This window comes from Aphelocoma coerulescens, chromosome 1A, assembly GCF_041296385.1.
Source record: "Aphelocoma coerulescens isolate FSJ_1873_10779 chromosome 1A, UR_Acoe_1.0, whole genome shotgun sequence".
Lineage (NCBI taxonomy): Eukaryota > Metazoa > Chordata > Aves > Passeriformes > Corvidae > Aphelocoma > Aphelocoma coerulescens.
This window is the reverse complement of record NC_091014.1, coordinates 27625629-27637998: the sequence shown is the minus strand read 5'-3', so window position 1 is coordinate 27637998 and position 12370 is coordinate 27625629. Positions and strand designations below refer to the sequence as shown.

Here is a 12370-nt window from a genome sequence, read left to right as displayed (position 1 = left end):
TGTAGGGACATTGCTGGGAGCAAGACATTTCGGTTATGCTCTGTCTCCCATCTGGACCACTGGCATTCTGCACTGCGCACTCTTGGTCAGTTCTGTGTGTGAAAGAAAAGCTTGCAACCTTATGTCTAAAGTGCAAATGTCAGATGTCAATTGAAAAGCTAGCACTGATAAGTCTTTCTGTTGCTGCAGTGAGGGATTTCTGGGTCCTTTTTTGGAGGATTCTGCTCAAGTCATGTTTTAGATAATTAAACTACCTCTTAATCTCTTACAGTTCGTCACTGCATAATGTTATTGTCTCACTGTACTTATTTGTTATCTATTACTAAAACAAAATGTAGAAATAAGAGATCGAAATAATATTAATCTGTTTTTCCTAATCTGGGATACGTACATGGACAAAAGGGCGCTCTTTTAGTAAGTCAACACACCAGCTCCTCACAGTACAGTACCAGCAGTAACCAAGTAAAACATACCTGTTGTGTAATCCTGTGCTGCATTGTAAATTTGGTATTAATGTAATGCTTCAAAAGCTAACAGAACATTTAGTTGATATACTGCATCTCTCTATTATGTATAATATCTCTTCATAAATATGCATGCATAACAAAACTGTGGCAATTTGAAGAATTTATGTAAAACTCATGAATTCTCTTTGAAATTACAGGTCCTCAAGACGTATCTGTTTCAACCTGCGTGCTCCATATTGATGAAAAGAAAGAAGTTATTTCTTTTTTCCTAACCTTTGTAGTGCATTGAATTTTCAAAGGACACTGCCACAAGGCCAGCCATGGAACATAATGAAATGCTGGCAAGCTGAAATCAAATGGAAGACCTTCAGATATAAAGAGCTGGAAATTGCTCAGAATGATTTATTTTTCCAAGTGTGTTAGTTACCAAAACATGGATCACATCTTGGGAAAGCTTGGTGATAATGAAAGAGAAGTAAAAGTTAAAGGGAAGAGAAGTGGAAGTTAAAAAATGGGAGGTAACTTAATGGCCATTCTGGAGTAAGACAAGAAATCAGAAGAAAAAACTTGTTGCAGGAATGTAAGAAGTTATTTTCTGCTGTCACAGCCAGTCAGAGACAGTTGAAAACATAAAATTAATGGAATTAAAAGGCTAGATTCAAATTAATTTTTGACCAGTTTAGGCAAACCTAGTTAGACAATAAATGGAGCTGGGATAACCTTCAGTGGATACAGCGAGAAGTTGGAGAGAGCTAAAGTAAAGGCCTTAATTATGAAACTTTCAGACTTCTGGTATACTTGGCAGTCTTGAAATACAATTATGATCATACTTAAACCAAAACTACTTTAAGGTAGGTTTTCAACCCTTAAACTCTTTAACCTTTACTTAAAAATCTGTACATTGTGGGTATGGATGTTCAAATATGGCTCCTAGTGAACAGATACACTTTCAAAACAGAAACCAAAATGCTTCTTTTTAATGTAAAAAGCCGACATGTTAATTCATGCCTGGGGGCTTCTGAAATTGCAAAATACAAGATAAGTAAGAGGATGAATAACTGCTAGTACTGAGATTATCTTGAGACTTTAACATTGAACTTCCAAGTGCTAAAATGAATAAAGAGGTACAAGCCTAGCAGACTTTGACTCAGCATTATGGTTTAAGGCTTAGGTATGCTGTAATGTGAAAAAAAGTGCATTATATTGCACTTTTGAGAAAGGATTTCTTAAGCCTCTCTACCAGGGGATGGTGAAAGATTTGTTCTGGTCTATTCAGTGTGAGCATCCTAGAAGGAACTTCTGGAACCAGTGTAGTTTATGGATTTCTATTACTTTGGTGGTAAGTTTAAAGAAACATATATACTTATAAAACTCTTTACAAATGTCCCAGTTTCATAAAAGCTGCACCTTTCTCAGCTTTTGTAATAAGATCAGAAATAGTTACTGTAAGCAGGTGATGGGGATCAACTGTTTCAAAAATGAAAACCACGATTTTTCACTCATGAGTTTTATTTACGTAGAATTTATTTATCGTGAGACCAGGTTGCAGCTTTTGAAGCACAGGACAAAAGGAAAGTGGGGTTTCAACACCAGATAATGAAAGAACAAAACCCCGGTGCTGTAAGAGGACATAGAATTCTTACTGACCAAATTGCTTAGCTACTACTGCATGAAAGAGAGTATATTTAAGGTATGTCTGTCAGTGCCTCTGCACTGTTTCTATGACGTTTACTTCCAAAAGCCTGTATTTTACACTGAATTAGGCAACTTTCATTTTCCTGAGTTACAACAGTTGACATTAGGATATATTAAGGCAGCAGTCTGACAATTATTATGTACGGTCGATTTCAGATTATTTTGGTAGTGTACATAAAGTGATCACATGCTTTACATTCACTACTGGAAGGTCAGTATCCCTTTGGAAGTAGAAGGGATTTTAATTCTTATTTCCTATTAAATCTATGGGGAGTTAAGCAGAGAAAGCTCTGGCAAGACACATGAAATTTCAGATTTCTAGTCCTTTACCTTTCTATCTACAGGTATAATAATTTTCTTGCTGGCCCTTCTGAAACTGAGAGCATGTAATCCTTTTTACTGGGATTTCAGTGTTACTTCTGGACAGGAATAGAAAATTTACAAGTTCTTATTTAGTACATAGAACCTCATGTAGACTAGGTGAAAGGAGTTCCTGAGGAAAAGTTTGACACAGACACAAACAGATTTCTTTTATTACTGAAATAATAAGAACAACAATGCAGAAAGGTAAACAGATGTACATCAGTCATGTACAGCACACATACATTACAAAGGTGCAAAGAGGCACTTTGTATTAGTATGGTGTCCTTGGGAGGGGCTGACTTGTGGATTTTCCTTTGCCTTTGTTGGGGGGGGGGAACAGTGGAGTCTGAGTTGAATACACAAGTTCTGAAGTGTATTTCTGGAATAAGAGTGGGGAGAATAATTTTTTTCTAATATTTATTAAGATGTAGGTCAAATAATTTACTGGTAGCAGACTGAGAGAAAAAAAAAAGACCAAATCTATATTAAGAACCAATTTAGATTTTCACATAAATGGAAATCAAGAATAATTCTACTGCATTACACAGAAGTATAAGGGCTGGTGCAAGGTCAGAATGAAGCCTCTTGTGTTTTCTGTTCAAAATGAATTTAAATCAGGATGACTGCACCGATTTCAGCAACCTCAGGCTGTTTTTAAACCAGATGAAAATCTGGCATTCAGTTATCACAATAAATAATTCAGCTAATATTTTTCTAAGGACAGAGATGTGGATGGAGATTGTATAGCTGCAGTTCCCAAAGAGCACCATCTGGTGCAAGGTGCACTACTAGTCAAATGACAGGGAACCCTCCATCCTATCAACATATCTACTGCATCCAAACCCATATTTTGTATTTGACCTTGTCCTAAACTCCCACTGATACCAATGGGAACTCCATGTGCAACAAAGTCTTTTATTCTGGCTGTCAAATCTTAATATTTTCAAAAATGTTGACTTGGGCAGGAGTTGACATAATTCACATTTGGGGCTTCACACTGAAGCTACTACTTGAATTCGATTTGGAGTACAGTACTAGCCTCATAAACCCATCTCTAAAAATCCCACTCTGAAAAGAGGATTAGTGTACATGTGTTGCATTTGCTCCCTTTTTTCCATAACCTTTTAATGCCTCGGGGATTGAGTTTCACTAGACACAGTGGGAGAATCCTGGTACATCTGGTTTCCCTGTGGTCTTACATGATGGCTGAACAGCCTCACAGCTTTTGCAGTCAGGTTCCCTATGGGCTCACACTGTGATTAGATTTGTTCACCACAAATATATCCTTGTTCACAAGGAAGATACGAATGAATTGAGCTTCTGTTTATGCATCCCATTTACAACTAGGATTTCATAGAATCATACAGTAAATTAGGTTGGAAAGGATCTCTGGAGGTCACCTTGTACATTTCTTGGCTCAGACTCTTCCCAAAGATGATTTCTGTTTTCCCTTTTTTTTGGATGGACAATTTAGACTATCCTTTCATCTGACAGCATCCTCTGCTTTTCTACCTCTCCTAGATGTATTCACCACAGCCAACATGGATGCTGTATGTTAAGATTATATACAGGGCTTTTAAAAATTAAGTGTACCAACAATATTAAATTTTGAAATGTGAAATCTGGCATGGAAGGTTAAAGATGTATAAGCCACACAGCTATTCCTGAATGTTTAAACAAATAGCTCATCACCTATTTGGCTTTTTGCACAGTAGGAGATGAATCTATGGAGCGAGAGGGTAGCAGTGGCCTGGGCATGCATTTGGCACCCAGGGAGACCCAGCTGTCTGTCACTTCCTAGGCAGGATTTGAGGTTAGCCAGCATCCTGTGCATTGGGACAGCCTGCTGCCATAGCCCTGGCATGGGGGATGGTTGTGGCAAAGTTATATGGGATTCAGAAGGCAGTATGGTCACTCCTTTAGAAGAGCTTGATTTAAATTTAGGACAATAAATTTTTTTGAGCTGACTTCATTGAGATTTGCACTAGAGCCATAATTATTACTAAATAATACGGACTTGTTCTTGGAAAAGCACTTTTTGCCTATTTTTCATATATTTTTTTGTGACATACAAATACAATAGGATGAAAAACATGGCTGTATGACATTTACTGCTGAATAGTGTTTTCTTATTGGCTACTGCTCCATATATACAATCAGCATCCTTAATTTTATATGGTTTTTTATTTGTTACTTTTTATGAAAAAGGACTTTTTTTTTTAGGAGATATAGAGCACTTTATAGATTATATACTGTCTGCAAACATCAGATAGACTTTTGGAATTTGATCACAAATGACCTTTCTGAAATGATCAGATTTTAAAAAAGTTTAAATGCTCCTTGTTTTTCATGCAGATGCTGAAATAAATATGTGCTGCTGAAATAAATATGTGCTGTTGAAGAAAAATGAGTCAATATGGCTTCTGCTGATCTTCCAGGTCATTTGAATAGATAAAAAATAAAATTTCAAACTGCTACCATGGGACTTATGAACAATCATGTTAGGTTAAATACTGAGAAATAAGTGCAGGTATTGAGCATGTAATTTCCATAACCATATCAGTTCAGAAATAGGTTGGCAGAAAATGTCCTTGAAAAGTTCTAGAATTAAAGACATTCTCATTTCACAGGTAACTCATGAAATTGAAAGTGAACATATTTTTATAAAAGTGACAATTTTCTTCACTTTATTTCTTCCGAGATTAAAATTGGTCATGTTTTAGGATGGTTGCTTTTCTGTGAGAGGGTAGGGAATGACATGGAGTTATATTATTTATTATTAGCACTGTCACAGTGTGTGCAATCAGCTGCACAAACAGAAGAACACAAAAACAGAAGAAAAAGACAGACCCTTCTCTTCTAAGTTTTACAGAACTGTGTTGCTCCACAGTGTTTTAGCTCCATTCAGGAAAAGAAAGTAATTTTCATGCTTTTATACTTGCCAAGTGGAGAGTAGCAGTATGAAGATGTATGCAAAATTGTAGTGCCTTGAATGATTGGCAGCTGAGAAAGCTGCCAGTACTGTTGGTTCCAGCTGAAATTTCCAAGACAATGACTAGTGAGGAGGAACACGGCCAATACAGGAAGACTGAAGCAGAACACAAACTTTAACCCAACCCAGCAGCAACATCTAGTTTCCTACAACAGCGTGCTTGTGGACACAATTCTCTCTTCCCTGCCTCTAATGTTTGCAACTCCTAGGTTAGATGGAGGGCACTCTGCTTTCAGGCCTTCACTTATGCTGTGTAATGCACCTTCAGCAAATCTGTTGATGACCCCAAGCTGTGTCGTGCAGATGATCCACCAGAGGAAAGGGATGCCTTCCAGAGGGACCTTGACAGGCTCAAGTGGTGGTCCCATGTGAACCTCATCTCATGAAGTTCAACAAAGTGAAGTGCAAGGTCCTATACCTGTGTTGGGCAATCCCAGACACACCTACAGGCTTGGTGGAGAGGTGATTGAAAGCAGCCCTGCAGAGAAAGACTTGGGGGTAATGGTTGATGAAAAACTCAACATGAGCCAGGAGCGTGCACTTGCAGCCCAGCAAAACAACTGTGTCTCAGGCTGTATCAAAAGCAGTGTGGCCAGCAGGTTGGAGGAGGTGATTCTCCTGTTCTACTCTGCTCTGGTGAGACCCGACTTGGACTATGGGGTACAGTCCTACATAAAGTCCTACAGCTCCCATCAGAAGGGCATTGAACTCTTGGACCAGGGGAGGGCCACAAAGCTGATGACTGGAGCACGTCCCCTAAAAGGCTGAGAAAGTTGGGGCTGTTCAGCCTTGAGAAGAGAAGGTTGCATGAACACCTCATAGCATCCTTCCAAATCTCTGAGGGGGCCTACAGGGAAGCCACAGAGGGACTCTTCATCAGGAACTGCAGTGACAGGACAGTGAGAAATGGGTACAAATTAAAAGAGGGGAAATTTATTTTAAGGGAAATAACTGTGAGGATGGTGAGACACTGGAACAGGTTGCCCAGAGAGGGTCTGGATGCTCCAACCCTGGCCAGGTTGGATAAGGCCTTGAGGATCCTGGTTTGGTGGGAGGTGTCCCTGCCCATGGCAGGGAGGGTTGGCACTAGATGATCTTTAAGGGCCATTCCAACCCATTAACATGCTATGATTCTATGGGTCTCTTTGCTTAGCACACTAAAGGGACGTTTTATTTTTCCCATGAAAATCTCTGTTTTGATCTGATCAGATGAATTATCCAGAAACAAAAGTCTCTGCTGACTGTCTAGAATGCCTGTACCTTAATGTGACAGAGCTTCCCACGCATTTTCAAATTCCATTACAGAGAAACTGAGCTGAGACCAGTACAAGGTCTGGAAATGTTTTGAATGACTATATTATTTTATTGTTCTTTTAGTTCAAAGAAAGATGTACTTTTACGTTATTTACCATATTATACCTGGTGTGTAAATTCCAGGTTGCTTGCTGGAAAACTTGCTTTCCACATGTAATATTTTGTGTTACTGTGTATTCATGTGAACTGAAACTCTTCGTAATTTAAAAACTGGTTACATTATTTAAGAATTAAACACTTAGCAGTGTAGTCAATGTCTAATATATTAAAAACTTGTCACTTAAAAGTTCAAAAGATTGATTTAGGCAGGAATTAAGTACTTTGCATCCTGTGCATCAATAGTCACATCAGATCTTGCCCAATATGTTTTGCTGCATTTGGTTCTGAATTAGTAGTCTCACTTTTTTCTGAACAACACACACTTCCTGTTGACTTCAGATGGTTTACGATTTGTTCAAGAGTAAATTGGGAGGACAACCAGACCCAAGCTCTCTCCTTTCCACCACTCCTAACAATCTCACCATTACTCCAGTTTAGTTTCATCAGATGTAGAAATGAATGGAAAGGTTACTTCCATAGCATAATAATTAGGGCATTTAGCATGTTAACACACCTATTAAGGTTCATCCATTTAGCCGTGGTTATCTTGTTATAAACAGTGAACTACCCTTCTCACAAAGCTTATGTAAAGAGCATTATGCAAAGGGGAACCAGAGCTTCAGACTGTGTCTAACTATGTCTAGTCAGTACATGAGGGTCTGGGCTAGTCCAGGGACAGCTCCCATGGACCGGCATAGTGGCTGAGAACCACAAGCATAACAGAAAAATCATTGAGTGTCCTGGAGATAGCAGGTGCTTCCTGTGACACCTCTTAAGCCAGTGATTCTCCTTCGCCTTGCCCCAGGGACAGAATTGGGATGCAACCATTAATACCCATAAACATATAAAGGTCCTCAAATGCAAGATGTCATAGAACTGCCAGGTCTCACAACAGTATTAAAACAGCGTCACCACCAGCAGCAGGATTTATCTGAGTAGGAGAAAGTGGCTTACCAGTGTTCATACACCCAGAGAAGTGACTGCATTAGGAATTGTGTGAAGCCTTTGCATTCCAGCCCCAGGTACTGCTGTACGCAGCAGAATGGTAAGGCCTAGCTGGTGTGCAGCCCTTGAAGGTATGTCAGGACAAGTGAAGGGCTTCTGTCCATGCTCAAAGGGACTGTACATGGGTTTTAGAATGGCTGTTTTTTAGATACACTATTGTTAAAGCGTTGCAGTCAAAAGCTACTGTTTCTTGTCCTGCAGGTTTTTTTATCAGAGGGTAGGTTGCATTTGTTAAGAGATGGACGTTGTCAGGCTGTTTCTACTTTCTGCTCTGAGAACAGCTACTAATGGTATTATCTTAGTGCACAAAGTGAACTGATTTGTGCAGTAGCTGAAATCCTGAAAGAGCTAGAACCCTGTTTTCACAAAATGCCCGGATAAAACTAGCTCTTTTAAAGTTAAAAAAAAAAAAAAAAAAAAAAAAAAGAAGAGTATAATTCAAATAACTAAAGCACTAAAATATAATATTTCATTAAAAGAAAAAAAAAAAAACAAACAACAGAAAATGGTCCTTTATATCCTTGTGTCTCCAGCTAGAAAACTGACATAAATAGCTTTTCTGGTATATAGGCAACTGTGTAAGATACGTTGAAAATTCATAGTCAAAAGGAAAAATAAGTTTTCCTTGAACCAGGCAAACAGGATTCTTTGCAACTACAAGCTGACAGTATCAAAGTAAGGGGACCAGCTCCCTGAAATGCTCTAAAGTAACAGTTATTGAAATGGGATAAACAAGTAGTAGGACCAAGAGAAGTACACTCACTGCACAAAAGTTAACTGAAAACATACCTTATGATACATTAGTTTATAAAGTTATCTAACATAAGCAAAAGTAGATAAGAAAATAAGAGCCATTCCAATACAGAATTTCAACAGTTTCAGTCATTTCTGTCATCTCAATTATCCTTTTAGTAAGAATTACTTCATCAAGCTGATGACAAATCATACGTCAGTTTATTATGACAGAGGAAAAACAGGGGTATCTGATTTTACACTCAAGTAATTGACAAATGTAAGTCTTCAAGAATAAAGCTTCTGTCAGAACCCAGGAAACAAAGCCATTACACTGTGCAAACACTTTTCAATGAAGTACATACAGCTTTGGGCAAATAATACAATTTCTCATATCCCTATTGCCTGAAGATAATTACTCTGTTAAAATTTTGTTCTCCTGCAGTGAAACTGTTGCCATGTATCTTTTCCAAGGTGTAGATAAAGAACCCTGTGAAAATCTGCTTGTGTTAAAATGTACTCTGTTGAAAGAGCAATACCTAATATTTTACTGAAAAAATGGCAAAATTTTGTAACTTTGGGAACTATAAAGTGAACTGAATGGCAATTTTGTGGTGGGTAGGTTTTTTATTTTATTTTATTTTTGTTGTTGTTGTTGTTTGCTTGTTTAGGTAAGTTGGAATATCAAAGATCCCACTTTGATCTGTGCTTGCACCCACCCAGTTGAATTATCACATACAGGACCATCTACTGCTGCTAGGCAGCTTTCAAAGATGATGCTACTGTCAAAAGCTCCTCTTAGGGCTGTAAATTTCATTTGTACACAGTAATTGTGCATTGTGTCCCTTTCTGCCAAAAATGGTATGCAGAAATCAGGATCTGGAGAACATGATTTGCCCATCCAATTACTTACATAAGACCTGCCCAACAACTCTTCTAGCCATTGCTTTCTGCTCTACTGAACAGAGACACAGAGGAAGTGGAAGAATAGTATCAAAATAGCTCTGAAAGATAAAAGCCAAGATTTCTAGCAAAAATTCTAGGATTTTTACTTTGGTTTTGGTCCTAATCTTCTGTGGTACTCATGTGCATCAGTTAGAGAAACCTAAATGTTTAGCTAGCAACATAAATTTGTCACAAGGAACACACTCACGAACAATGGACCCATTGACTAAACCCAGGATTTTAACGAAACAAGTTCTTTCTACATTGTAAAAGAAACATACACAATGGTCTTGTTATAATTCTAACAAACTTCTAATGCAGAAATACTACACAGAATTCCTCATCAAAATAGTTAAGTCTTCCATTTTGGAGTAAAAAGTACAAACACCAAACAAAGTAAGCCTTAAATCTGGTGCACCTAGAGAAAAGCTGAGTACAAAAAATAAACAAGAGACAAAGCCCATATCCCTAATCTGATTTACATAGCCTTACATGTACTTTTCTGTGAAATACATGTTAAACAAAAATGGTGGTCTCATTCTTAAGTGTATCTACTTGGTAATAAGAACACAGGCTACAGGAGTGGCATATTCTAAAATAAAAATGCTCTAAAAGTATTCAAAAAAAAAAAAAAAGCCTTTCATATTTCCTTAGTTCTCTTAAGCCTCATCCATGTGACAGCAGAAGTGAGCTGTTAGGTGTTAACTGTCATTACAGAGAACGTGAGCACGAGCACACAAGTTAGAGCAGTCTGCTCACTAGCTATCTAGCTAGGACTAATTTCAAAACTCTTGTCATCCTGACTGGAAAGATTAATAGCTGCTTCCTCCTGATTAAACACTGAAACCAAAATTAGGGAACTTGTTGATGGCCTCCCTCACGTGCTAAATCTATAAACTTTTATTGTGAGCCACTCTAGAGTTTTACTTCCCCATTCGAAAAGTTTTTACCTTCTCTAAGGCAATATTTAATCACAAACAATATAAAATTATCTTTTTGTAATGAGGACAGATAGTACAAATCCCTTTTACTGGGTACAGTCTTGACTCTGTTGTACTGAACAGTAAGAGGGGTTTGCAGAAATATCTACTACATGTTTTTTGAAAGTTATGCAGAACCAAAGCTCAGTCTTACACCCGAAGTGTGTTCAGAAATTCACTTCATCGGAGCATTTTCTTGAAATCACTGCTGCCCATTCCTTCTCCTTGCATACAAGCCAAGGCAGGCACAGAATCCGACGACACTGACAGTGAGGCCTAGAAGGAAGGCAATGGTATCTCCTGCATCCAGGGCTTCAACTACTGGCAGCACCAGCAGCAGTGACACGAGGACCAGGAAAAGTTTTGAGGTGTTCTCGGTTGAAGGCATGCTGACAACCAGCTGACCCCAAGGGCAAGTTAAATGAGGAAAGTGGTGGACAGCAGATACTTCAGTGGTATCTACAAGGAAAACAAAAGGAACATTACAGGATTTTCCTTCCTTCCTGCCTGCCTTCCCCCCCTGGATTTGTCTTGCCAAAAGCCAACTGATGTGATTGATGCATTACAGGTATCTGTGTGGGGCTCATGAAATTTAGGTTTTATCTTCTCAATTACAATAGCAAATGACTTATTATCATGAGACAGCCACAGTGGGTTTGCTAACTTGTTATGTAACTATGTGAAAACTAATCTTTTGAAGCCTTACCGTCGGGTAAAGTCAGAACAGGCTCTCCTGCCTGCACTGCCAGAGCCTGCTTACCTGGTGCTTTGCTACGCAGGCCTGTTTCACCAGGTGTTTAGGGCTCGACGGCTGCTGCACATCACTCACCCACACTTCCTAACACCGGGCATCCTCAGGATCCGTGAGCATAGACAGACTACGGTACACTGGAGAGGGCGCGAGTTAGCCTCCCGGGCAGTGCCACCGTGCACACCCTCACTGCGGGACAAATGTCCGTCGTGGTTCCTGTAACTTGGAAAGGTGCCCTCGAGGAGCACGCCGGTACCAGCCCGGACCGCCCTCTCCGCAATAGTTCTTCCCGCGAGGAAGGCTCGTTCCCGGGGCGCACACGATAAAAACCCGCGCCGGGACGCCCCAAGAAGCGGCTGCTCCGCTCGCACCCCGGCGGGGCCAGTGCCGGACTCCGCCCGCACGCCGGCCGGACCCCGCCAGCCCTGGGGCGCCCGCGCCGCCCCGTCCCGCCGCCGAGGGACGGCCGCTCCTTGGGGCAGCCCCCGGCCGGCCCTGCCCGCACGGTGCCCCTCAGTCACCTCCTGGCTCCGGGCTGAGGCCGTCCCCGCTCCGCGCCGCCCGCGGGGCGCTCAGCAGCCGAAGGCGCCGGCCCGCGCCGCCCCGCCGCGCTCCCACCGCCCGGCCGCGGCCATGACAGGAAGGGGCGGTGGCGCGGCCGGGGGCGGGCGTGACCCGGCCGGGCCGCCTCCGCTCGGCTCCGCTCCGCTCCGCTCGCGCTGAGGCGCCCCGCCCGCCGGCTTCGCCCCGCCGTGCTCGCCGCGATTCCCGGGGGCGGCTCGGGGGCACAGGCACTGCCAGCAGCCAGGGCGGCCCCAGGCCCCGCCGGCGGCCCCGGGAGTGGTGCTCGCCAGGCCGCCCTGGGCCCGGAGGGATGCGGCGGGGCCGGGCGCCTCCCGGGAGACCTGGCCGGCGGCGCCGGCTGCTCCCCAGGGCGGCTCTGAGCCGGAGCCCCGCAGTGCCCGCGCTCCGATGAGCCTCGGCCCGTGAGAATGTCAGCAGATAGAGCAGGGCTCCGTACCCTCTC

At 41.5% G+C, this 12370-nt stretch overlaps 1 protein-coding gene across 3 annotated transcripts; it reads right to left on the bottom strand.

The window, feature by feature from the left end:
• Positions 1-8867: 8867 nt before the first annotated feature.
• SMIM30 (small integral membrane protein 30) lies at positions 8868-11987 on the bottom strand. 3 transcript variants are annotated; one of them, XM_068997268.1, is made up of 2 exons: positions 11865-11987; positions 8868-11051 (listed from the first exon to the last, which is right to left on the bottom strand). In XM_068997268.1, the coding sequence occupies exon 2, from the start codon at positions 10978-10980 to the stop codon at positions 10795-10797; it is 186 nt and encodes a 61-aa protein (XP_068853369.1). In that variant the 5' UTR covers positions 10981-11051; positions 11865-11987; the 3' UTR covers positions 8868-10794. The 3 variants fall into 3 exon arrangements, with proteins under 3 accessions (XP_068853369.1, XP_068853388.1, XP_068853379.1); XM_068997287.1 differs by lacking the exon at positions 11865-11987 and adding an exon at positions 11422-11848; XM_068997278.1 differs by lacking the exon at positions 11865-11987 and adding an exon at positions 11353-11438.
• Between the last annotated feature and the right edge of the window lie 383 nt (positions 11988-12370).

Coding starts and splice junctions, on each gene's coding strand:
- SMIM30 (XM_068997268.1), bottom strand. CDS start 10,980: ATGCCTTCAACCGAGAACACCTCAAAACTTTTCCTGGTCCTCGTGTCA.